Source organism: Grammomys surdaster, unplaced genomic scaffold, assembly GCF_004785775.1.
Source record: "Grammomys surdaster isolate TR1022 unplaced genomic scaffold, NIH_TR_1.0 191, whole genome shotgun sequence".
Lineage (NCBI taxonomy): Eukaryota > Metazoa > Chordata > Mammalia > Rodentia > Muridae > Grammomys > Grammomys surdaster.
The window spans coordinates 7445040-7472149 of record NW_021604636.1 but is presented as its reverse complement, the minus strand read 5'-3'; the positions used below and the strand labels follow the sequence as shown (position 1 = coordinate 7472149).

General features: G+C 45.6%; 1 protein-coding gene across 1 annotated transcript in view; it reads left to right on the top strand.

The window, feature by feature from the left end:
- Nucleotides 1–27110, top strand: part of Tanc1 (tetratricopeptide repeat, ankyrin repeat and coiled-coil containing 1) — a 229565-nt gene that overhangs the window by 164529 nt on the left and 37926 nt on the right. Inside the window, exons 8-16 of the mRNA XM_028769164.1 lie at nt 2992–3255; nt 8558–8659; nt 9392–9673; nt 10894–11045; nt 13073–13304; nt 14879–15045; nt 16526–17133; nt 23276–23384; nt 24632–24754. Coding sequence (XP_028624997.1) covers nt 2992–3255; nt 8558–8659; nt 9392–9673; nt 10894–11045; nt 13073–13304; nt 14879–15045; nt 16526–17133; nt 23276–23384; nt 24632–24754 — 2039 coding nt within the window. The remainder of the gene's footprint in view (nt 1–2991; nt 3256–8557; nt 8660–9391; nt 9674–10893; nt 11046–13072; nt 13305–14878; nt 15046–16525; nt 17134–23275; nt 23385–24631; nt 24755–27110) is intronic.

Here is a 27110-nt window from a genome sequence, read left to right as displayed (position 1 = left end):
TAACCTAAAAAGGAGTTTATGCTGCTGTCAGCCTGGAATATTTTGCATGAGAGCCAGCTTTCTCTCTCTCTCTAGAAGTCAGGACCTGTCCTATGAGGTGTGCTTCTTGTGTGCAAGGAGAATGGAATCGCTGGCCTTTCTTTGCCCCACTGGTTTGCTTCAGGGCCTTCCTTAGTGGTAGCTGAGCTGAGCTAAGAGTCCACTGCCTGTGGTTTGTGCAGTACGGCCATCGCACTGGGCTTCATGACTCTCTGGACACCAGCTCTCAGTGCCCTGCTGAATGTGGCCCGTGGACTGCCTTTCCTCGTCACAGTCTCCCGCTGAATCCCAACCTTTTCTAGCCTCCCTCTCAAGTGGCTAACTCAGGGCTAAGGGTGTAGCTCAGCAGAAGAGTATTTCCCTAAGACTCTAAGAGTCTCAGATATGACAGATAGGACCACAAGATAAGAAGCAATAGAATGACTACTCTCTGCTGGAGAATTCCAACGGCTCAGGGACATCTTCTCTCATCCACTTTTCTTTCTCTCACCACCAGGACTTGAGGGTTTTTACCCATCACATCCTGCACACCACGTAAAGCCCTGTCCCTCTCTGTGAGAATTAAGCCTTCAGCCTGTTCTGCCACCAAGGAGCCCAGGCCAGGCTCTTCCAGATGTCCTCGGCTGCTTCTTAGAACCCCAAGGCTGCAAGTCTGCTGTGTTGTCACGTGTAACAAGAAGTGGGGTGATCTAGGTTCCTCTTCCTCCTCTTAGGGTCTTAGTCAGAGCTGAGGTATTTATTGAAGAGCACGTGGTATTGAGGGATATCACCCTGAGATGTGCTCTTTTTTTTTTTTTTTTAAAAAGGACAAGTGCCACCAATAAAATAGCCAAGGCAGTGAAACCAACCAAGCACATCAGCACCACCCACCCCACCCTCCTGTCTGGACTTTCCATTCCCCTTTTATCTCACTGTCATTTAGATGTTGGAGCAGCCTTGAAAACTTAACTCATTATAAGATGGCTCAGGAAAAGCACTCAGAATTCCAAATACTGGATTTAAAACAAATTGTTTTATGAGACTGGTTGCATTTTTATGCTTTTAACTTATTAGCAGAGTTACTATTAATAATGAATTCCCATAAATAAACAATAAACTCATTAATAAGTTAAACCGTTCCTGTAAGGCATTAGCAGCCTCTGGCACATAGCAGACCTCCAGTGAATGTCAGCTGCTGCTGCAAATCCGCAGCCGCCTTGCCACCACGGGAAGAGTCACCATGCTTGCTCTGCTTACATGTAAACTGGCCATTTCAAAACACAGTGAAGGCTGGCTGGATGCCAGAAAGATGGAGGCATGGGGTGTTGCCGCCAGCACATGCAGGAATGTTGGAATCATAATCTTGGTTTCCCACAAGTTGAAACAGACCCCACTCATACTGGCTTTCTTTTTTCGGATAGACCTGAGGCCAGTGGTCCTGAGCAGGTAACAGTGAGGTCACTATACAGTGTCTGCTGCAAGTGGAACAGAAATATTAATTGCTCATTCATTCATTCATTCATTCATTCATTCATTCATGCATCCATGCATGCATGCATGCATTCTTTCAGCAAATATTAACTGAGCACTTACCGTGCCCCGCCCCACAGTGCACTATCCAGAAATGGAGCTGGTCAACCTCAGGTAGGTACACTACAAAGGTTCCCACATGTCAAAAGGGCTTATATATAAGAAGAAAGTAGAGAACAGTGTATCCAGGCTGCTGCAGCAAGGTGTCCTGCGTGCGGCCACAGCAAGGAAATCATTTGTCTATTAAACCTTCAAGATCATTTCAAAAATTAAGCCATTCAGTCCTTTTGGTCCTAGATACGAGACTCTCTCCAGGCTTAATTACCAGTTGCGGATACAGTGTGCTCTTCGTAGTGTGTGGAGATAGCTCTCCCTCCAGGCAGCTGGGTCTGAGTGCACTCTGGCCGGCTCTCTCTCATTTGCCAGGATCCAGCACAGAGGCCTGGGCTGCCGGGATCCAAGCGGAGCATTAGTGGGCATGGTTTCTATCCTCAAGGACACAAGCCTCAAGGACATGGTTTCTATCCTCAAGGACATTAGGTCAACAGTTGGGGCCGTACGAGTGGCCAGGTGACCTGTGATTACAGGGCATTGAGTACTGCTTAGACAGTCTGAAAATTAGGAACGTCTGTTTACCTGTAGCTGCTGTGTAGGGTGAGTACTGGGCTTCACTTTCCCATACTCCTCTGTGCTTTTGCCTAGATGTTTTTAGGTTGGTTTTTTTTTTTTCTTCCTCTCTTTACTGTTCCCCCACCCCCACCCCCAGCTCTGGTTTGCTTTCGTAGAAGTTAAATTTTAATTCTAAAACCAGAGCAGACCTTCCCGTTCTGGTCCTTTCCCTGAACTGGTCATACCAAGTTTTCCATCTGTGTGTTATGAAACGAGGCAAGTTGATCTCCGTGCACCTCACTGAACCTGCCTTACAGTTGATAGTTTCAAGGGTCAGATCCTCGGACTTTAAATTGCATCTTTGTTTCCGTATCCTGCATCTTCTCTGCTTGTGTTACCTGTATCTCTTCCCAGCAAATATGTGGTGGGGTTGGGTGTTTAAGGAGTCAGAGAAATTTAATGAGATATGAGCAATTCATCTTGGTTAAAGGGGAGATTCATTATCTCCAAATCATATAGACTCACTGTTAGATCTCAGCTATTTTACGGCTTTTTCATTATCTTCCTATCAGTTTTTGTTCCCTTTCCTGTAGAGTGATTTAGCAGCTTATTTCCCCTGATAAGCAACATTCTTTTAATTTTACCAAAATACATTGTATGAAATATACTTTGATAAAGATCTGTGTAGACCAGAAAACTTTCCATTGGTGCTGGGGAGGGGTGTGAGTGTGTGTGTGTGTGTGTGTGTGTGTGTGTGTGTGTAACTCTCAGCAGTCCCAGCTGTGCCTAGACTCCTTCAAAGTATTTCCAAAGTATTTCGATCTCTCGTTTCAGCCACAATCACAAGTTCATCAGAAAATGACGACCGGAGTGGCTCCAGTCTGGAATGGAACCGAGACGGGAGCCTAAGGTTAGGGGTTCAGAAGGGAGTGCTTCACGACCGAAGGGCAGATAACTGTTCCCCAGTGGCAGAAGAGGAGACTACTGGGTCTGCGGAGAGCGTGCTGCCCAAGGCGGAACCCTCGGCTGGAGATGGTCCGGTCCCTTATTCTCAGAGCTCCAGCTCGCTAATAATGCCACGGCCCAACTCAGTCGCAGGTAAGGCCATGGCTCTCCCGAAGCCCTCAGGTCCTGGGTTCCATTTCTTTACCCAGAAGATTAATCCAAACACAAGCCAGCTGTATGATCTTTCCCATAGGCCTCAGTGTACTCAATGTAAGCACACACGGTCTGTTAGTGGTCCTTTTACTCTGTACCGCTGTAAATCTGTGATTCGTAATGTTGGCTCTTTGTGTGTGTGTGTGTGTGTGTGTGTGTGTGTGTGTGTGTGTGTATGTGGGGGGGGGTTCAATAACTCTGCCCTTAGTGTTTCTTTTAAGTGTATGTGAATTACGACTTCTTACTGTATCTTGACATAGCGGGCATTAATTTAAAGTGAAGTTGATAACCAGATCAAAGGATTTCTAATTCAACTTTAAATCTTTGTTTTGTATAGTTGAAGCCCGTCACAGCTGGGAGGTCAAATGCTTCTGTAAAATTTAGCTGTAATGGGAAAGCATGTGCAGTCGTGGGAGCGAGAGCAAGCTGCTGCAGCTAGGTATAGAGCCATGTGTGCATGCTCGTGCGCACGCGCACACACACACACACAGAAGCATGGGCTGAGAGTTGGGCGGGCCTGTGGCCCACCTTTAAACAAGGTTATGGAAGGGGGGGGGCAGCCCCACTCTTGTGCATTTTGAAGGTCCTTCCTGTCTATGCGCCTGCTCCGGAGCTGTATTCTGAAGAGGTACTCGTTCAGGTCATTCTTTGTAACCAGCCCAGTGCTTAAAAAATGGCCCCCTCGCTACCGTGCTGACTCTTTGTACATCAAAAAGATCTTTCTGTAATTTATGCTGCTCCTTCAGTATGTGCTAGGTCATTCTACCTGTTGTTGGGTGTTTTTTTATGATGGAACTCTGAAGCAGCTGGCAAATAAGTGGCCTTAATGGAAAAGTTGTGAGGTACAACTCTTAATTCACTTTCAAAGGAAGCAGAGTGCCTTGTTCCAGAAGAGGGATTTGGCCTGTCTGCCAGGGAGAAGTAGTGGAGAGCATTATGTGTACAGATGGATGATTCTTCCCAAAGCTGCCCTGCCCCCACCCCACCTTTCCACCCAACCCTTCCATCCCCATCCCTGACTTGGAGCATAATATGTGGTACTCAAAATGTTTTAGGCTGTACTTACCTAATTATGGTGACTGAGTCAATCATTGTAGGGTAATCAATCTTTTTTAAAATTAGGAAACTTTTTAGCATGTTAAAAGTACTCAGTTGGGGGGGGGGGTGTCCTGCTAGAAGCTTTGCCTGTCACCAGCTTTGCAAAGCGACAAAGGAGGTGAGCTGCTGTTTTCAGAAACTATTTGGATTAAACAGCAGAGTGTCTGGTTTCTGCTGGGCTCACCTGTTATCACCTGTGTGTGCCCTTGAGCTAGATCTCCTTAGAACAGTGGGGTTTACCTCTGGGTTGGAGCAGACTTTGGCCTAATGGCTTTGCTCTTGAAATATACTGTAAACCAGATGCAGACATAGGCAGCTGTCCTCTCTTGTGTTTCTGTTAACAAGTGAAGAGTCTGGTAGATTCTTCACCGCCCGCCTCCGGCCGAGGGACAGCAGCATGTTTCAAGGTTGTAGAAAAGAGTACTGTCCAGTTGTGTGAACTGCACTCAGCATTGCTTAGCCAGCAGATGTGAGGCAGGCTGCAGACAGCTAATACTCAGTGTCAGTACCGAAATCAAATGTGATGGGCCGTGTAGTAAAATCTTGTGAATGTACTTGCGTGTTATCTTTCATGTCAACACAGAGCGCCACTTGGTAGGCAAGCTGGCCTATGGACTAAAGAGTGACAGCTGATGCCAGGCCTCTATGATAGCTGTCCATATGGGACCTGGACCTGTGGTGAAGGGACAGAGGTAGTCTCCAAGATCACCGGCCATTCCTGTTGCTCAATCTCCTGAAGAGAAATGTAGAGAACAAGGAGTTGTCTTTTTTTTTTTTTTTTTAAATCAAAGACTAAAACTAAGTTGGCTAGGATTAGAGATTGTGAAGGTGTTTTTCAGAGTTGGATTAATTTGAAGTGTTGCCTATTATATCAAAAGGAATGACATGGACATTTTTTTCTTCACTAAAAATTAAGCCTCAAAGCATTTAAAATTGTATCTTGGCTAGTCTAGAAGTTGGTCAATAGGTTTTACTATACTGAAAAAAACTTTTGTGTGTGTGTGTGTGTGTGTGTGTGTATGTATTGGTATTTTGCCTGCATGTAGTTCTGTGCACCATGTGTGTCTGCCTAGTGTCCATGGAGGCCATAAAGGGCTTTGAGAGCCCTTGGAACTGGAGTTACGGACAGTTGTGAGCTGCTGTGTGGGAACCTGGATCTTTGGAAGAGCAGCCAGTGTTCTTCACCACTGAGCCATCTCTCCAGCTCATGGGATTTTCTGTTTTTAACTACTTGTCTAATCTTTTGAAACAATTTCTGAGTGGATCAGAGACCACTATGTGGAATTCTCCAGAAAACCAACAAACACAATAACCAACTGAGTTCCAGTTTTCTTGAAATACTAAATGGTGATTGTCCAGGACTTACTGGCATTCCCTTGGGTAGGTTAGCCCAAAAGTTAGGGCATCAGCACATGCCACTCTTTACCTAGCTTAGGAGAAAGTTCTCCCTTAAGTAGTTTTCTACGGTACATTGAAATGAGTTCCTTGCACAGACGTGTGCGTGCATGGGTGCCTATGTACATGGCCTGGTCACAGAGATGTTAGCAGTGGATTTTCTACAGTATGAAATTATTGAACCTCTGATTTCTCTTGGCCCAGAATGGTATTAGCATTTTAGATGTTTATTGTGTAGACTGACACAAGCCTGGCTCTTGTTACTAATACCCGAGAATCTGTAGAAGGGTGCAGGATGGCTTCATCACTTGGAGGGAAGTGCTGGAGCTCGTGCCTCCTGAGCTCCTGACTGAGCAGCTGAGGCCTCCCTCACTGTTCTTCATCTCAGATGTCCTGGTGGCTTCAAAAAAGTGGCCCTAAGAAGTAGAGCTCACTGCAGCTGGTGCTCCCTGCATACTGAAGCTTTTGCCTCAGCTTAATCTTGTCTGTTCATTGTTTGAAAGAGTCTCACCTTGTAGCTCGAGTCTAACAGTATTTCACGACCCCTTGCCTCAGCTGCCTGAGTGCTGGGATTCACGGGGTGTGCTCCATGCCAGCTCTTGGCTATGGTTTAAGTGTAGAATCAGCCATATGCAGGGCCATTGCTCAGGCTACTCTGCCCAGGACTCTGGTATAGACACTGGTGGCTGGAAATCTGAAAACAGAGATTCTTGAAGTGAATCATCTCATCTCCTACATCCATGTCACACACATAAGGGCTCTCCCTAACACCAACAGTGCTTTGATGTCAATGCCTTTTATAGTCGTGTGTGTGTGTGTGTGTGTGTGTGTGTGTGTGTAGTCTTTTCAGTTGTCAGAAAATTACAAAGTGAATGCCATGCTCTAAAGGATAGGGAAAGGGGAAACAAGCCTTTTGAAACTCCGAGGTCTTTGTATCCCATAGAACCAAAGCCCTGGCTCTGAAGTGAGCTATGGACTCTGGCTGTGGTGGTGCCTTCTGCTTGAGCCCCAAAGGAGCTGGGAATCCAAGCCTCAGGCATGAACCTAGGATTGAGTTTCAAGTTGTGTTTCTGTAGGGAGCCTGGAGGGCTGGGGGTGGTTTTGTAGTCGCTGCAGGAAGTTTCCCTCTGTCTGTGATCTGCAGGGGAGCTTGAGGCTGCCATTGGATTAACCTGCCAATCTGAAAATCCTGCCTGAGGAAATTACTCCCCTCATCCTCTTGATTGTTTTCTTGAGGCAAATCCATGCTAACCTCATATTGTCTGGGTATCCTATGCTTGCTTGAAGTCCTCATTCACCCATCTCTATCACCTAAGCACTAGGGTCACGGGCATACACTACTACATGCCAGCTTGGCTGAACTTTCAAATGTGGAAGATGTACACGGTCTCTGACCATGAGCAGAACACTTAACTTAAATCTGCACAGCATGTAATAAGGCAGTGGATAAGCACCAGTAAGATGCAAAAACAGTTGCTTGCTGCCTGGGAGGGACAGTTGGTAGAACACTTGCTTGGCTGTTTTTGGAGGCTATGCAAGAGGGCAGGCCTGAGGCTCTCCTCAACCTTTGGTACTTGTCGAATGAAAGAATGAAGAGTGTTGTGGATAACAAGCAAGTGAACAGGAAGGTGAAGGAGGTATGAAGGGTTCAGGAGAGACGCTGTTGCTCTAGGGAGCTTGGTACTGCTAACAGCCTGTGAGGGTTTTCAGAGTCTCGTTGCCCAGTTTGACTGCTGTACCTTGGATCCTGGTCCTCCTAGGGACTTCAGAAGACTTAAGCCTTTGGAATGTAACTTTTCCTGGAATTAACTCTTTGTGCTTACCCATTAATGGCCCTAATGCTATTTAATAGATACCTATATGCTGTGAACCTTACTGTCTTGGTCAGAAATAAACATGATAGTACATTTAAAATATATATGTAACATATATAATATTATATATAATATGTTATATAATGTATGGCATGATATATTTTATTATCATTATTTAATGGTAATCAATATAAATTATTATATAGACATATATTTTGGGTTCTTTTTGGTTTGGTTTTGTTTTTGAGACAAGGTCTCGATATGTAGCCTTTCCTAGCCTGAAACTCACTATGTAGACCAGACTGGCCTGGAATTCATGGTGATCCACCTGTCTCTGTCTTCCAAGTGCTAGGATTAAAGAGGTGTACCATCACGCCTGATTTCATACACACACACATATATATTTTACACACACATACACACACACACACATTTGAAGAAAAAGACAGCTTCTGTACTTTTATTGCCAAGAGCTAGCCTTTAATGTTCTGAGTGCTGTGAAATTGTACATGCAGGATCTGCTTATTTAATTAGAAAGACTGGAGTTCCAAACAGCACAGAGCTTCCCAGAGCTGCAGAGACTAGCTTAATGTCCGTGTATTAGCAGTGGGTTCTGGGCTGTTGCAAGACACTGATTGTCAAAGGTTTTTTTTTTGTTTGTTTTTTCCATTAAAAAAAATTATAGTGAAGTCAGTTTCTTTCCAGGAATAATGGTGAATCCTGGCAACCAGATCAACATAACATTAAGAATGAGTAGTCTTAATTGTTTCCATTTTTCAAGTTAACAGTCACGCCGGAAACATGAGCTGGCACAAATAATTATCCCAAGGTAAATTTTGTTGAACGTGGAGCTGAGCTGCTTAGTAATTTAGTAATTTATAACTTACAGTAGTTTTAGGTGTGGCCTTACACTCAGTGTTGCTTTCATATTGCAGCGACAAGTTCTACCAAATTGGAAGACTTGAGTTATTTAGATGGACAGAGAAATGCTCCTCTCCGGACGTCAATTCGATTGCCCTGGCACAATACAGCTGGAGGTAGGGCACCGGAAGTTAAAGGTACTTATTCTGGCATCCCGTGTCGCGTTGAGGGGCTTGTCTGCTGAACACAGAAAGTCCTGTAACCAGCGTTCAAACTGTGCTCAAGTGTGATGTGAGGTGTGTTTGTGCTGTTCTTTAAAAATGATGAGATCTGAAGGGTCTGCTGGGAGCCAGCTCTAAGGACTTGGGGTTTCTTACTTAAAGCATGTAATTAAATTAAATTACTACTGAAATGGAAAAATAATTCTGTGATAAGATAGTTGCCACTCACAGAGCATTTTTGTCTTGTTGTCAGTCCCTTAGACCATATCGGCTACATCCTATAGCTGCGTGTCCTGCATAGCTGTGTGGTCACATGCCCTACCTGTATCCTGTGGGCAAGGCACCCTTGCATCGGGATAGGGCTGTGCTCTCAAATCTGGGAATCTGTGTTTGGATTTAATCTGAGCAGGAGCAGAAGAAACCAGACTTCCATGTGCTTTCAGATAAACCAGACTGACATGATTGGGACTTTTGCTTTGCTTTCTCTGTGTGTTTGAAAATAACTTGGAAGTGTGAAACGACTGGGGAGTCATTGTAATGGGATACTTGGGAGAACAACAACAACAAAAATGAATAAAGTATTATAGACAGATTTATAGAACCGAGTTGGATATATGTTTCTTTTTATCCTAAATGATACTACCTTCCCTAACGATGTTTGTTTGTTTGTTTGTGTTTGTTTTGAAGCACGATTTGCTCCCTACAAACCACAGGAGATTTTGTTGAAGCCCTTGCTCTTTGAAGTGCCGAGCATCACGACTGACTCTGTGTTTGTGGGAAGAGATTGGCTCTTTCACCAGATAGAAGAAAACTTGAGGAACACAGAACTGGCAGAGAACAGAGGAGCAGTGGTCGTGGGAAATGTGGGATTTGGGAAGACAGCCATCATTTCCAAGCTGGTGGCGCTGAGCTGTCATGGAAGCCGCATGAGACAGATCGCGTCCAGCAGCCCCAGTTTGTCACCCAAAAGTATGTTCGTGGTTGATACTCATCTGGCTTATTATATTAAATTAAGATAGATGGAGGGAACTGCTGTTTGGATAAACAGGAATTAACGGTTTTCTGTAAGTTGTTCTAGCTACTATATTGGGTCTAAGTTCATAGGTTATGTGAACTGTCTGGATACTTCTAATCACAGTAGAGGGATGGGATGTTTCATTTTGGCGCTTTTTTTTTTTTTTTTTTTTGAGTGGAAGGGGAGAGAGAGAGGTCCCCCATTGTTCCATTGTTATGGCGTGTATTAGCTGTAGTCTGGGCTGATGGCAGCCTTCTTCTGTCCTTCTGATGTGGAATTCTTGTCTCCCTCTTTCGACAAAGGGGGTTTGCATGCAAGGCTACGTTAATACAGAGTATTTTGATCAAGTGGCCAGGGGAAATTTGGATCTTAAAACCAAGTGCTCAGACTACTGGAAAAACAAGGCAGATAGAGTTTAATGCGTATTTCTTTCTTTTTTAGTGTGTTTGTGTGTGTGTGTGTGTGTGTGCATACGCTCTTAGTTCCTCCCTTTATCCTATGCAGAATTCTTTTATATCCTGTTTACTATAGCCTTTTCTTCTCTGCTAGCTTTACCAAAAATAGAAAGACTAATTTAGATGGGAGACAGAATAGCTAAACATTTGAGTTCTCACTATGAACAAAGTTCTCACTGTGTAACATCCAGGCTACTTTTGAACTTGAGATCCTCTTGCCTTGTCCCGTATCCCAAGTGCTGAGATCCAGGCACATACCACCATTCCTGGCTTCCCTGACTCTTTCATGTGCAGTGAACTTAGTACAAAGAAGATACCTTAAAATATAAACAAGAACAAGAGAGTTATGTGAGATTTTTGTTTTATTTCTTTCTTTTTTTTTTTATTTTTTTTTCTCTGTCCTGGCCATCCTGGAACCCACTCTGTAGAACAGGCTGGCCTCAAACTCAAGAGATTTGCCTGCTTGTGCCTTATACTGGGATTAAAGGTATGTGCCACCACTGCCCAGCATTTTTTTTTTTAAAAACCAGAAGAGAAGTTGTGACCTAGGAAGGCAGCTCTCCAGGGGAGGAGATAAGGTGGGAATTGGTATGCTCACTCCAGACCTCATTTTGAGTTATGCTAGCTCGTTACTATTCAGATTTGTCTGGGACTAATTCAGAAGTATATTCCACACTTGTTATACCGCATGCTGATGTCCAATCTGTGGCTCTCTCCAGCCTCAGATCCCACCAAGGACCTTGCTGGTACTCCGTTACTTTCACCAAGTTCCTCCACAAGCGCTCTCAGTGTGGCCCGAACACCTGCTGGGCCCGGTACTGCTGACAGCCAGAGACCAAGAGAGGATGCGGTGAAAAACCTCGCTTCTAAGGTAACCAGCTCTCAACTCATGGGGTCTTCCAGATAGAGATTTGCATGTGTGGCATTGAAAAAATGAGTTTGAAAGGGGATTTTAAAACAGAAACAAGTGCTTGGTGCTGAAGTGTAGTGCAGCTCTTGATAAAGTACGATTGAGCACTCCAGAGAAAAGGCTTTAATGAGAATAAGTCCTAAAGACAGCAGCAGAGGGTTTATGTCCATCTGAACCGAACTCAGAGTTCCTTAAGGCAGAAGGAGAACTCAGGTGCTCATTGCAACCCGAGGGCACTGGCACACACCCTTTCATTTGCTGTGTAAGCTGGAGATAAGAGAAGCTTTCAGATTGGCCCAGACCACTTCTGCCTGTACCCTGTTCCCTGGGTCTCGGGGTCCTGTGCATCCTCTGCACCCTCAGTCAGAGCTTTCTCGGGAGGTTGTAAAGGAACCTTGGCTGATGTTGTCTCTAAGTGCATGATCATCAAGGATCTTTCTGAATTCCTCCTCCTTCTGCTCTGTCCCACACTGGCTCATAGGCCACCTTTCTGCATGAAAGCAGTCGAATTTCTTGCCTTGATGATCTGTCACTCAGCCCTCTCCCACTGCCACCTGCCCCCAGAAGGCAGCTACTTGTGGCACAGGGAGTCCCCATCTGACTGATTCAGAGCAGTCCTCTGATCTTGAAGGGGTCATCTGCGATGAAGGATGCTGGCCTCAAAGCTATACTTGTAGGGTGGTTTTTCAAACATTGTAATTGTGACCCACAGTAAGAGGCTCATCTTATAACACACATGCAACACATAACCACACAGGTCACAGAAGCAAAGGTGTGACTGAATTGTCTTTAGCCTATGCCCTATAGCGTGTCCTGTGATTTAAATTAACCTTATTCAGATTTTTAAAAACTACCTGTGGTTGCAGTTGGATTCCGTGGCCTGCTTTGGGTTACCAAGATGCTATCGTAAAACATTGTGCAGGACAATGCACAATGTACTGGATAAATTATGATGATTTGCGTGGGTTTGGGGCCCTCATGTAGGTTTCTGCTGTTTTCTGTTTATGTAGACGTTGAAGGGCAGTGAGCATTTCCCTAAGGTCTAATGGTAGATGTAGTCAAAACTAAAAAAATATGATTTTAAATTACCCTAAGACATTGGGTCTCATCCTGTGACCCCTTTAGCAAACCTCTATCTCCACATAGTAGCAGAATTACAGTTTTTTGGGTTTTTTTCGAGACAGGGTTTCTCTGTGTAGCCCTGGCTGTCCTGGAACTCACTCTGTAGACCAGGCTGGCCTTGAACTCAGAAATCCGCCTGCCTCCGTCACTGGCACTGTTGGGGCAGAGATGGGAGAGATATCTAATAGACAACCTGCTGCCGCTGCCAGTCTGTCTAACGGAGGGAACCCCCTCAGCCTTGCTGCTTGTCGGCAGCTCTTCCCTTTCTCTCCTCATGCCCCTGCAATAGGCACATATCTGGCAATTGCTTCGCTGTCCCTTTGAATGTCTCTGTAACATCCCTCTGAAGAAGTGTGGATGAAGGGAGGGAGTGAGAGCTTCTGTCAGGAGGAAGCAGCAGCTGCAACTTTACAGCTTGGGTTCCTACCCGCCAACTTGATCCTATGCTTTTTTGGATAAGCAGAGGGTTCCCTCAGGATGCTGCTGTTCTTGAGAAGGAAAATTCGGGGCAGATGGCAGCATTGGGCACATGGCTTGCTTGGAAGTGCTCTGAGCCAGACTAGGCGTTGGGTTTTATAAATGACTTTTACTAATCTACATTCAATACAGAGTACAGTCGTCCTAAATTTTGTGTTAATCAAGATGGATTTATCCCTGCAACTAATAGTCTGCTGAGAACTTAGCAAATTACACCAATGAAGAATAGAATAAAAATATCAGTTAAGCTAGTCAGCGACTCAGTCTTAGGGAATGGACACTCGGTCGGTGTCCTGTCTCAGGAAGGCTCAGTTGCATTCCTGTTTGAGTTCACGGAAGAGCTGTGGAGAGGGTGGGATGGTGCGGTTGATGTCTCTGCTTCTCCATAGGTGGTGGCCTACCATTACTGCCAGGCTGACAACACTTACACGTGTCTGGTACCTGAGTTTGTGCACAGCATTGCAGCTCTGCTGTGCCGGTCCCACCAGCTGGCTGCCTACAGAGACCTTCTGATCAAGGAGCCCCAGCTGCAGAGCATGCTGAGCCTCCGCTCCTGTGTGCAGGATCCCGTGGCTGCTTTCAAGAGGGGCGTCCTGGAGCCACTTACAAGCCTAAGAAACGGTACCTACCAGAAGCCTTGGGGCTGCTTCCCAGTAAAGGCCGATGCCCCAAGTGGTCCTCAGAAGGGTGGTCAGCTTAGCCCTGGGGTGGCAGGCACGGGATGTGGATGACTCAATACACATCTGATCCCACCACATCCATCCTCTGAGGCATTGTTTCCAATGCAGTATCTCTGGTGTGGATGAAATCAACAACCGAGCAGTTCTAAGGAAGCCTCGTAACTGTGGGGAAGAGTAGACTTACTGTCCCACAAAGGTTTGATACTTGGTCTATGAAATGAGCAAACGGTAGGCATAACAGCCAAGAGAGATTATTAACACCTACCATTCATGGATATGGATGTTACTGAGAGCAGGGCTTTAAGACTCCACCTTCTGAAGGATCTTCAATAAAGGGCAGTAACTTAGGAATGGTAAGAGGTCAAAATGAAACAGGAAACAGCTTGGGCCTTCAGAGGCAGGAAACTGGGAAGATGAATCCATGGGAAGATTAACACTAGTTGTGAGTAGATCGTAAGCTTTGATACCCAGACTTCTTCGCTTCTCCAGTGGCTGGGACCCTGTACTCTGCTTCCCTTATCCTGGCTGTAAGCTAAAAGGGTGGGCAGGGGGCTGCCTGAACTTCTTCCTTGTTTTCTCTGTCACAGTTGTCCACATTTCAAGGAGGCACATTCTGGTCTCCCACGTAGCAGTAATCCATGTAGGTAATACACACTGAGGAGTCTACACTCCAGGCCGCAAGGAAACCACTGCATTGTTGGAAATCTTCCAACATGTTCTTCTCCCTCCCCTCCCCCAAGCCCTTACTAGACGGGTTGAAATCTAAATCTAATACCATTTCCTGGAGTTTTCATTTAGTTTTTCCTTGTTTTCCCCTTCCCGGGTAGGATTGTCAGTGACATCATTGATCATCCATAAGGTCCCCATCTCTTACCTTGCTCCCTTTTGAGGTATCCGTCTACAAAGCGTCTTCTAGCAGAAGATGCTAGAAAGAGGGCTTGAAATGGCTGTTGTGCTTGCTCTGTGCCCTGAGCAGAAAGCTGTTGCTAGTAAATAGAAAACTAGCTTTAGGCTGCTGTGTGAAGGACTCTGGGTGTCCGTGAAGCAGCACTTTCGCCACCGAGAGATTCTGACCACACGGTCCTTGGTGGTAGTGTGGGGAGTGCTGGGTCGTCCCATTTTGGAGTTGGGCAGCTGAGGGGTTCCAGCAAAGGGCCTGGTGTCTGTCTGGTTCCAGGTTTAAGCGGTCTGCGTGTCAGTGATTTTGGCTGCAGGCTACCCAGGTTTATGAAGAACTCACTCTATTATGTATAAGATTGAGATCCTGCTAATGTCTGTAATGCAATATGTTTCTGAAAACTGTTTTGTGAGAATTGGTTTTCTTTTGGCTCAGTGCTCTGTTTTTTCATTATAAATTTAATAGAAAATATGCTTTGTTGAAAACATGTCTCCTGCCATATGTAAACCTTTTTAGGTTTTGCTAACACTTTAAGCTGTGTGTTAAAATGCACTGGGTGGTGCCATGTTATAGAAACGTATAATTTCTTAATTTGGAAAAATTATTTCATCTTTTAGAGCAGAAAATTCCAGAAGAGGAATACATCATCTTGATAGACGGCTTGAATGAAGCTGAATTTCATAAGCCTGATTACGGAGATACGCTGTCTTCATTTATTACCAAAATTATTCCTAAATTCCCCACCTGGCTGAAGTTGATCGTGACTGTGAGAGCAAATTTTCAGGTGACAAAATATTTCCCCCCTCTCTTTCCAAGTTCCCACATCCCAAGTGTATAGCGGCAAGTGCTCCTGGCCTAGCGTTAGAGCCCATTTGGCTACTGAATTGAAAACCATTATCAAGACTTTGAAAAAGTAGTCCAGAGAGTCCCGTGGGCACAGGGATTCTCACAGTGTCAGCTAAGCATCCTAGCAGTAGCGAGCTGTCCCCGTCCTTCTGAAATGGCAGTGTGTAAGCCTGGCTTACTGTAGTGGAGTGTGCGCCAGTTGAGGTTTGTGGCCAATGACTGGTTCTACAGTAGATCTATAGGTTTGGGGGCCACTTGTTATAGAGATGAGTTGTTTTGTTTCATGGAACTGGGTGGTCATGCTCATTTCTTTTTCTTATTAAAACTTGCAATTAAGCCTACATTTAAATGTCATGCTTATCTTTATGATCCTTTGGGTGATACATTTTCGGTCATGTTTCTCTCACTAAGCATCATCTAGCAGCTGGGCTAAAACTCGAACTGGTTCCTGTATTCCTGTGCTGACCGGTGCTAAGATCAGCTGCCATGCAAAATGGAAGCGGCTGTCCACTGCCCTCTTCCTGCCATCACTACCTTAAAAGTGGCATGAGCCTCAGAAATGTTAGTGAGAAGTTAAATTGTTTCTTGGGGTTAAGACCTTATCTTGGAAATAAAGGAGCATGAACATCAGTGACCCTGTGCAATCCAGATTCAGCCAGCAGTTCACTTCTGGCTGGAGAGATGGCTTGGTGATTAAGAACATGGGGTACTCTTTTGTAGAACTTGGGTTTGCTTCTTGGCTCCCATTGGGTGGCTCGTAACCACCATAACTGCTTCCCTGGCATCCAACACCTTTGTCATGGGTACCAGGCATGCATTTGATACACAGACATGCAGACAAAACAAAATAATTTTTTTAAAAAAAGAATGCTTAAAATTCTTTTAAAATGAGAGCATGCTGTACTGGAGAATTCAGTGAATTTTGCTGCCTATTGTCCAGGGACACAGGCAGAGCGGGAAGTCTCCTGTTTCCTGGTAGGGTTACACAGCCCCAGTATCTGATGCAGAGAGGGCGCTTCTTATCTCAGTGTCTAGCTGTGCTCTTAGATGTGCAGTGTTGGTTTGTGTTTACCCTTGTTCTAGAAGCAGCTGCTCAGGGATTACGGGTATCGGGTCACCTGCAGGGTCTGGATGCCCCTTTGTTGGTGTGGCCTGGTTGCTGCTGTCTCCTTGGGCCCCTCCCTCTGCTCACTTGGCTCAGAGTCCTCAGTGGGGGCTTTGGGAAAGATCCTATCTCGCATCAGGATTTCTTTCACTTAAGCTTTTTATCTGTACCTCATCCTATTACGTGTTTTAATACAAAGCAACGAGTCCCCATAATCCACGAAAATCCTCCTTGAAAGAGAACGAGTGAGCCTGGTTTAAAGGGAAAGGGGAAACTCTGCGGACTAACACTGCGAGATTTTGTTTTCCCCCAGGAAATCATCAGTGCGCTGCCATTTGTCAAGCTTTCCTTAGACGACTTTCCAGACAACAAGGACATTCACAGTGACCTGCATGCATACGTCCAGCACAGGGTCCACAGCAGCCAGGACATCCTCAGCAACATCTCCCTGAATGGCAAGGCCGACGCTGCCCTCATCGGCAAAGTCAGCAGCCATCTGGTCCTGCGGAGCCTCGGTTCCTACCTGTACCTCAAGCTCACACTGGACCTCTTCCAGCGGGGCCACCTGGTCATAAAGAGTGCCAGCTACAAGGTGGTGCCCGTGTCTCTGTCCGAGCTCTATCTGCTGCAATGCAACATGAAGTTCATGACCCAGTCTGCCTTTGACCGGGCCCTTCCCATTTTGAACGTGGCCCTCGCATCCCTCCACCCCATGACAGATGAGCAGATATTTCAGGCTATCAATGCCGGCCACATCCAAGGGGAGCAGGGCTGGGAGGACTTCCAGCAGAGGATGGAGGCCCTCTCTTGCTTCCTCATTAAGAGGAGAGACAAAACCCGCATGTTCTGCCACCCGTCCTTCAGAGAGTGGCTGGTGTGGAGAGCGGATGGCGAAAGCACAGCCTTCCTGTGTGAGCCCAGGTACAGCAGACGCTTCCGTTAGCACCCACAGGGATTCGAGTACCAAGTACTATGCAGTTTTGTTGCGTCTTATTTCCCATATTTGGTCAGGAGAGAGTGAAAATAATCCACACCTTTCTGTAAAGCTTCCCTCCTTCGATTGCTGAAACAGCAGGACACTTTCAGTGTATTTGGGTAGAAGGGAAGCTGGCTGGTGCCGGGGAGCTAGTTCCTCTGCTAATTGTTTTCATTGATCTGACTCCTCCCACCAGCATGGCAGGACCATACATGGCTAACATGTCTTTGCTTTAGGGAATAGCAAGCCAGGGGAGGGGTGGTGGTGGGAGGGTGTCTGTCTTGGATCCTTAACCCCCTGCCACTTCCTGACTACCCTTGACCATATAGCAACAAATGTGTGAGGATAAGAGAGGAGTCCTATACTCCAGTTAGCTGACTCCTCACAGACAAGGCCAGGCAGGATGCAGTTCTTACAACTCACACAACAGGAAGATGGGGAGACAAGCTTGCCTATTGCCTGCCTCTTAGTACAAAATAGGTGAGAGGTTAAGAGGCTCCAAGGGCCTTTGGCTGCGGCCATTCTCAAGCCCTCTTTCTGTCTAGCCTTCATCTTTGCTTTCTTGAGCAATTCTTCTCTGCATCAGGATTGCCTCATTCTGTAGTGATGGGCCTGGCAAGCTGCTGGGTTGTCTCCTCAGAACTTTGGTGGGCACTAGGTCAGATAATTGGGTCTAGAAATGAAGCGGCCAGTGAGTACCTGGGAGCCACATGGCCACCACCCTCCTGACCGGTAACGATGGGTATAGCACGGTAATGTGGCTGTTTCCTTAGGTGACACTGGACTCAGGGTTTGTTATCTTTCAGACCTGGTTTAGCTCAGCAGGTTGGCTACTCAAAGCAGATCACCAGAGGTGTCAAAGGGTGAGCGATGACACTGCTCACCGGATTATAAGGAGAGGTCATTTTTGAGGAAGGTCAGCTGCAGTTTGGGTTTGTAGAGACAAAGAACATCTAGAGACCCACAGGGTAGACGGCTGGTGTTAGAGCAGGAAGTAGCTGGACTGTAGTCATCGTTGACCGTTGCTGCATTTTGACCAGTGGTGGCAATACGATACAAGGCACATCTGAGTGTGGTAGCTGCTCCAGGAACAGTAACCACAGACACACAGTAGTCACCAGGACCTGAGGATAGTGTCTCGTGAGTGTACCCATTTCATAGGCTGCCCCTGCGCTGACTTCTCTTTCTTCAGCCCTCTTGTCTGCTTTGCTTTAGTTTCTGACTTTCGAGGTCTTCTCCAGGGCAGTCCGTGTTCATTCTAACGCCGTCAAGACTTTCCTCTTTTCCTTCCACTCCATAGCTTAGTCTTACATTGTTAAGTCTTTATTTTTGAGCCAGTTTCTTTTTAAAGTGGTGAAAGATGTATTCAGTTTTATACTCTTTTTTTTTAAAAGATTTATTTACTTAGTGTGTATGAGTGCTCGATCTGCCCAGAAGAGGGTATCAGATCCCGTTACAGATGATTGTGAGCCACCATGTGGGTGCTGAGAATTGAACTCAGGACCTCTCGAAGAGCAGACAGTGCTCTTAACTGCTGAGCCATCTCTCCAGCCCGGTTTTTCGCTCTTCTATTTAATTGCGAGTTCTTTCTTGGTTGTATGTTAGGATCACTTTTGTTGATAATCAGTTGGCTGTAAGAATGTGAGATTACTGTTGTGTTCCAGCGGTCTGTGGGCTTTTATGCGTCTACTGTGCTGTTTTGGTAACTAGAGCTTTGTGTTAAGTTTTGGAGTTGAGTACATTCATGCCCTTGGCTTTGTTCTTTTCCTTCACCTATTTTCTGTCTTTCATTTTGCAAGGGTGCCTCAAAGATTATGGCAAACAGTTCTAAACGGGGATATACAAGTCAGGTAGACTAAAGTGCACACCTGTAATCCCAGCACTTGGGAAGCAGACACAGTTGAATCTCTGCTAGTTTGAGGCCAGCCTGGTCTACACAGAGAAACCCTGTCTAGAAAAACAAGAACAAAATAAACAAACTAAAAAGGAGATACAGTTTTAAATATCAGCGAGATGCTAGACTCCCCTGGCCACCATAGCCTGGGTTTCTCACCTTCTTAGCCTTTCCCAAGAACTCATGATCTAGAACAGTCTCCATTATTTTCTCCATGCAGTTAATGTGAGGAAGAAAAGGATATAGGATATTAATAGGAAGAACAAGCTACTACAGACAGGAAGAGGCATCAGAAGCAGCACAGGGCGTGTTCTGACAATAGTAGATCTAGTTTGACTGGAGCTCTGTCAGGGTGTGGAAGACTGGGAAGAGCCAACATAAGAATACGTTAGAGAAGACCTCTTAGCTGTTACCTCTGGGGAGCTCTTGAAGGTTCTGGGGAGTAGAGTGCGTGTGGGACAGAGTGGGAGGGTACAGGGCTTCTGGGCTACCATGCTGGCATTAGGAAGATAGGAGTTGTGGATCAGGTCTTTTCAAGTCAGAGCTGCCTTTTGAGCAGTTTGAGCCTGTGGAGAACCTCTCTCCAAGAGCAGGGTTGGGGAAGTCAGTAGACTGAATATCAGTGACTGAAGTGTGGTGTGACTTGGTGAGGGAGCTTGGCATGGGGAGGGAGAAAGCTGTCTGCACTTTGGGATGTGGAGGAGGATTCCAGGGAAGGGGGTTGGAGATACTGAGAGAGGTTAAAGGCAATGAGAGTTTGGAGGAGGCTATTAGAAATTAGCCCTGCTTCCTCAGGAGACCCCTTCTTCTGGGTTTTAAGGAGGCACAGAGAGGAGAAGGGACGTCGTGGTTTGTTTGGGTTTAATGATGCAGAAAACTGGGGTCTTGTAGGGAACGTCACTGAGACTGTATTCCACAAGGAAAGGGAACTGGAAATTCAAAGGAAGGAAAGTTGAACTGTTTCAGGCTGGGGCTGCCTCCTGTTTCTCTCGCCACATCTCCTCTTTGCAGGGTTTTACTAACTAAATTTCAATATGGCGATATGTGTCCCCTCCAGTTGCTGAGAGCTCCTGAAAGAGAGGTGAGGGTTGTTGTTCTCCCCCAAGCCCAAGCTCTCGAGTCTGGCAGACTGCCCACTCTTGGTTAGTAGCCATTCGATCTTGGACAGATCATCTAACCTGTTGAGGCCATTTCCTCATGTAAGCAGCCAGGGCATGATAACACTCACAAGGTCATGTGGGTGAAGGAAATAGCTTAGTTTGGTTTCTGGATCTGAAGTGGAGCGTGTGGAGCATGAACAGACTGGAGACGACCGGTCCTCGGAGGGTAGTGTGGAGGCTGCTCAGAAACAGCTATAGGACTTCAGACAGGTGGGAAGCCATGTGCTTTGCTGAAAGCCCTGGAAACCCTTGGGCTGGCCACTGAAGTCTGTGCTTGTTGTCCACAGTGGGGCCATCTGTAACTGAGAAATTACACAGAATAATAGTTTCATTGTATGCTTTCATATATATATTTAATGTATTTCGATCATATGGAAGCCCTCCCACTACCCAATTTTTCCCTCTCATTACCCCCTCCCCCAAGAGGCCTTCTCCCTGTTTCATGCTGGTTTCTTCTAGATATGACAGAAGCCTGATACACTTGTCCTTCTGAGTCAGGCTTACTTAACATGATGAACTCTAGTTCCAGCTTCTTTCCCATAAATAACATGAGTTCATTCTTCTTTGTGGCTGGACAGTATTCCACTATACATATTATGTACCATGCTTCTTCATTCATAATCTAACTAGCACCTCATGAAGGCTGATTCATTCCATAACTTAGCTATTGTAAAGGGTGTGGTGGAAACACAGATGGAAGGTATCTCTGTTGTACGTTGACTTTGATTCTTAAAGATATATACACAGGAATTCATTTTTGGAGGAACCCCCATACTGCTTTGTATGGTGGCTCGTACAACCTACATTGTACAACCTCAAAAATATGTAAGGGTTCCCCTCTTTTTTTTTGTTTTTTGTTTTTTGTTTTTGTTTTTTTGAGACAGGGTTTTTCTGTGGAGCCCTGGCTGTCCTGGAACTCACTCTGTAGACCAGGCTGGCCTCAAACTCAGAAATCCGCCTGCCTCTGCCTCCCAAGTGCGAGGATTAAAGGCGTGTGCCACCACTGCCTGGCAAGGGTTCTCCTCTTGACCAGCATTTATTGTTCTATTATTGTTGTTGTTTTGGTTTCATGTATCCTAGGTCATCAGGCTTTAAACACATTAAATATCAAGAATACCTTGATATCAGATCCTCCTTAACCATCTGAGTCTCAGGATCACAGGTGTGTGCCCCTCCATCTCTTCCGCCACGGTGGAGATTGAACCCAGCAGTTTTCATGCATGCAAAGTGTTATACCAAGCAAACCGAAGCAGCAGCAGCCTCGCTTCATTGATGATAAACATCATCTGACAGGAGATAGTTTCTCAGTATATTTTTATTTCAATTTCCCTAGTGGCTAAAAATGAACATTTTTTTTTATATATATTACTGGCCGCTTATACTTCTTTTGAGAAGTGTCTCCTCAGTTCATCTGAACATTTGCTGATTGGATTTCTTGTTCTTTTGCGTGAGTGTTTTTGAGTTCTTGGTACGTTCTGGATGTTAATCCTCTCAGGATGAGTACCTGGCAAGGATCCCATGCTGTAGGCCGTCTTCTCACACAGGGGATGCTTTCCTTTGCTTCACTGACATTCCTCTCACAGCCCTGTTCATCTGCTCTTTGCTGCTTGCTGCTGTTTCCAGAGACACTGGACTCTGATTTAGAAAGTCATTGCCTATGTAGGTATCTTAGTGTTTTTCTTAGAAGTTTCAAATTTTCAGATCTTATATTGGTTTCTAATCATTTGGATTAAATTTTGCACAGTATGTATATAGTTCCATTTATTTTTCTAAAACAAAACAAAACAAACCCATGTGGATGTTTTCCAGTATCTTTTGTTAAAGAATCTGCCTTTTCTTGAGCATATGTTTTTGGCAAATCAGGTGGCTGAAGTCACAGTGTTTATTCCTATGGACTCTGGTCTGGTCCAGTGGTCTATATGTCTGGATTTATTCCGATATCATCCTGACTTTGGTTACTATGACTCTTTAGTATATATTAAAACCAAATATTGTGCCTCCAGTATTGCTCTTTTTACTTGGGATTATATTTGGATTTTCCACATTTTTTGTATTGTCATATTAATCTTAAAGATTACTTTTTCTAGTTGTGTCAAGAATGCTATTTTATAGGGAATCTTGCATTGACTATATAGATCATTTTCAATAATATGGCCATTTAAATAATGTTATTCTGCCAGACTTTAGATGTAGGACATCCCATTTTCTAGTATCTTCAGTCTCTTTCTTCAGTGGCTTTTAATTTTCATTGCAGAGGGCTCTCACCTCCTTACCATGAATGGAATTGTTTTTCCTGGTTTCTCTCTTAGCAGGTTTGTTGCTAGTATATAGAAACCTACTCATTTTTGTAGCCTGGTACAAACTAGCTGGGGGATGCCTTTAACCCCAGTCAGTACTTAGGAGGCAGTGACAGGCTGTTCTGTGTGAGTTTGAGATACATGGCTTCCATCTAGTCTTCTAGCCTCTACCCCCTTGGGATCTGTAGCTATGCAGAGGCTGCTTTTTCTTACCTTCCCCCATAAGGCCAGGCCTGTCTTCTGCAGGTTATGCTCCACTAGGGATGATGGAGTGTGAGATGGAGGTGGAGGAGGGCTGAGGCCAGAGGATTGTGTCCCATCCTTCCCTATGTTCATCCAGTAAGTTCTTCGCGGTGTATCTGCTTAGAATTGGGCACCTTGCTAGACATCGTGATTATAACTGTGACGTAATGCCATGCAGTTTTTGTGACAGGCTTGAGCAAAAAATCCAGGTGGTGACAGAGTGTATGTGATGAGCAGACAGTGATGTTTCTGAGAAGTCAGGCATCAAGGGTCATCTACAGAGATAGGGAACACCAGAAAAGGCCCTGCAAATGACTGCAGAATAATCATCATTTGCCCTCTTTATAGAGAGTTAGCAGCCTGAATGTTCTCTGAATTCATGCTGCTTCCCACAGATGACAGTTCAGGGGCACAGTGGGATGTCCTCATCTGAGGGCCTGTGGTGTGGAGGGATGGGATCTTTTGTCATGAGCCTTTGTATTTCTTGTCCTAGGAACGGACACGCTCTACTGGCGTTCATGTTCTCTCGACAGGAAAGCAAGCTGAACCGCCAGCAGACCATGGAGCTTGGCCACCACATCCTGAAGGCACACATTTTCAAGGTGAAGTGTGGGGAGCTTTGTGGTTTAAAGATTTTAGACAGTCCGTGAGCCCTGCAGCCATTCCCTATTGCGCATTACAAATCAAAGAACCAGAGCTCAATCCACTCTCGATGTCCTTACGTATCAGCCTCCTTGTTTCTCAAAGTGACATTTGATATATACCCCTTACCCCTAGATTTCCTGACTAGAGCAATGGTTCTCAGCCTTCCTAATACTCCTGTGACTCTTTAATACAGTTTGTCATGGAGTGGTGACCCCCAACCATAAAGTGATTTTCGTTGCTACTTCATAACTGTAATTTTGCTACTGTTGTAAATTGTAATATGAATATCTGTATTTTCTGATGGTCTTAGGCAACCTCTGTACAAGGGTCATTCCACACTGCCCTGCAAAGGGTTGCAACCCACAGATTGAGAACTGCTAGTCTAGAGCCTCTATTGGGTTTGAGGGACATTTGTTTGTTGGTTGGTTTTTTTCTACTTGGAAATTACCAAGATTACAGTGGTGAAAATATTTTACATCAGCAGACACGGTGCTGAGCTTGCATCTTCTTTTGGCATGCCACCAACCTTTACTGGCCACTGCCTAGACCCCTTCATTCATTAGGACTTACGGATGGTGATTCTCTCTAACTTTTTTTGTTTGTTTGTTTGTTTTTTGTTTTTTGTTTTTTGCTGTTTTTTTTTTTTTCTTTTTCCCCAGAGCTGAGGACTGAACCCAGAGCCTTGTGCTAGCTAGGCAAGTGCTCTACCACTGAGCTAAATCCCCAACCCCTTGTTTTTTGTTTTTTGAGATAGGGTTTCTCTGTATAGCCCGGGCTGTCCTGGAACCCATTCTGTAGACCAGGCTGGCCTCGAACTCAGAAATCCGCCTGCCTCTGTCTCCCAAGTGCTGGGATTAAAGGCGTGCGCCACCACCACCCAGCAGATTCTCTCTAACTTTATGATTTATTACTCCTCTGATGTCCTTCTGCAAAAGGAAGCTTTCTCCTTATATACACGTTCCCTCTCTCTCTCACCCTCCCCTCTTCCTCTCCCCTCTCCCCCTTCCCTCCTCCTCTTTCCCTGTGTGCATATAGTTGACAGGGCCTGTGATCTCCTGACCTTCCATTACAGCTCACCAACTGAGGTGTCCTTTTGTATAGTCACTCTCTGTACAGTGTATCTCCGCAGTGTACCAGACAGACTCACTGTCAAACTGACGCCCAGCTGGGATGCCACACTCACAGGATCTTTGGTTGTTTTTAGGGCCTCAGTAAGAAGACTGGAGTCTCCTCAAGCCATCTGCAGGCCCTGTGGATCGGTTACAGCACAGAGGGGCTGTCTGCTGCCCTGGCCTCTCTCAGGAATCTCTATACTCCCAACGTGAAGGTGAGTAGCCCTCCGCACAGGGACCTGCCAGCCATGGCTCCTGAAAGGGCAGAGGTTCTCCTGGTGCCGACTTCCCCTCCTCGTATCACACACTTCCCCCTAGAGGTCCTGCTTTGCTGCTGCAGGGAGACCTGGGGAGATGGAGCCTTTGTGTGAGCCCATTGAGACAATTGCAGAAAGGGTGTGATAGGGAGGTGGTTCACAAAGGAAACCAAAGGGCAGAGAGCTTTGCAGAGAAACTGGATTTTTGGTGTCCTGAATTACTATAGCAACCCAACTCTTCCTGGATCATGTGAAATTAAGCATTGGGGATACAAAAATGATGGGTCACAGGAAGCTATATGCGCGCGGGTTCCCAGACCGTATAACATATACTTCTGGCAATGGAGTGTTCCACTGGTTACGTGCCAAGCCGAGAACTTCTTGTTCTGTGATCAGTTGACTTTCCAGTCATACTATTCTTGCTGTACTTTTGCAGATAGATTTTCCTTCCCCATTTGCAGATTGCATAACACAGTCTTAGAATCAAAATCGTACCATAGGCCAGGTCTTTCTGGTTAAGGCCACACAGAAGTGCCCAGCCCCTGCTCCTGACACACCCTGCTGTGGAAACTTTGGAGCTCTTTCCCAGTGGACTGAGTGCTGAAAACTACTGTGAAGTGGTGTACTCACTCCCTCACAGAAACCCAAAGGAAGCTTAGCACGATGGTCCTGTGAGAGGAGGGGAAGTCTGACTCAGTTGTCAGGCATCTGGCATTCACTTCACCTCAGGAAAGAGGCTCCATGCACCAGAGATGGAGACAAGGGAGAAGTCCTGGACCCTGGCATGCCTGCCGTTGAGCACATCACCCTCAACACTTCCCTCAGCTCTGGAGTGTGGACTTGTGGAGTCTTCTCCATTGCTTAGGGGTGCTCTGCCTTTTCCCTGTCCCTGTTGAGTTTGAAAAGTGAGGTTATCACATGCCCAAGGATTGTGGGTACCAGGGAGGACCTAGCAGGGGGTGAGTCTGGAGGATGAGCCCTGCTGGCCAGTGCAGGATCTTGGTATGGAGTAAGAGAGTCTATTGCCTTCTAGGTGAATACAGATAGCGTTTGTAAGGTTAAAAATGCTACCTGTGTCCCAGTGGCCTCCCAGTCTCTGCTGTGGAGCTTAGCTTTGCTCTTATCTGGGTCCCTCACACTGCAGGAGAACTGTGCTCCTTAGGACTCTGCACACGGTCTCTCCCTTTAGGTGCCTAGCCTTCAGTGCTTCTTTCCTGACTAAGCCTTGCCTGCAGGTTTTCTTAAGTAGACGGGCAAGAAACCATTTCTGTACTGCAAGAGCTATTCGCACTGTTGTCCCTTGTCCCAGGTAACCCTTGCATCCCAGATGGAGCTTTTCCCAAAGTGGATGACTCCAAATTTAGACGTCATGAAAAGGTAGCTGTGTTGTGAAATTTTTCCATGTGGATTTTTATAAGAAATCAAGTTGAAGCCGGGCGGTGGTGATGCATGCCTTTAGTCCCAGCACTTGGGAGGCAGAGGCAGGCGGATTTCTGAGTTCGAGAGTTCAAGGCTAGCCTGGTCTACAGAGTGAGTTCCAGGACAGCCAGGGCTACACAGAGAAACCCTGTCTCAAAAAACCAAACCCAAAAAAAAAAAAAGAAATCAAGTTGAGGTTACTATAACATTAGTCATCTTTCTCACTATAGCAGTATAGCTTTTGGCTTATCTATAGAATTAATAAATTATAAAAACAGAAGCAATAAGCTGGCAGTGTCTGTCCTCCATACTTTAATGAATTCATTGGTGCAGACGTTAACTTACACGGGCTGTAAGTATGGAGAAGAGTGATGGGAAGTATCATCACTCTCTTGAACATGGGTTTTCAAGATTGTGGATTAAAAGCCTTTCCTCTCTAGACTGTCTGCTTTCCTTGGAATGCACTTTCATTTTTACTTTGCTTTATAAAATTCCAGCGTTACCTACATCTGCACCATCCCGAGATTTACACAGCTTGGCTCTGGAATCTCGAGTCCCTTCATTATCTTCTTGTTTTGTCTTTGTAAGTCTTTGATGAGGGAGAAAACAGTTTTCACAGAATATTGAACAAATTACAGTCATTTAAAATTATGCATGCAATTAAGGAACTGTTTTTAGAGAGTATTAACTGTTGTCATACAGGAATGAATGTCATTTTTAAAATAATTGCAGTTTGCCACTTTGGCAAATTAAAAAGACTTGCTCTGAAAATGAGGGCTCGGTAATTTCGGAAGCATGGTGATGATGGCCAGTCCTGTGGCCTCTGTGACTGGGCCAGGGTCATGTCAGCCATGTGCCTGCACTGGCATCCTTGTCACTCCAGCCTCCAAGCTCC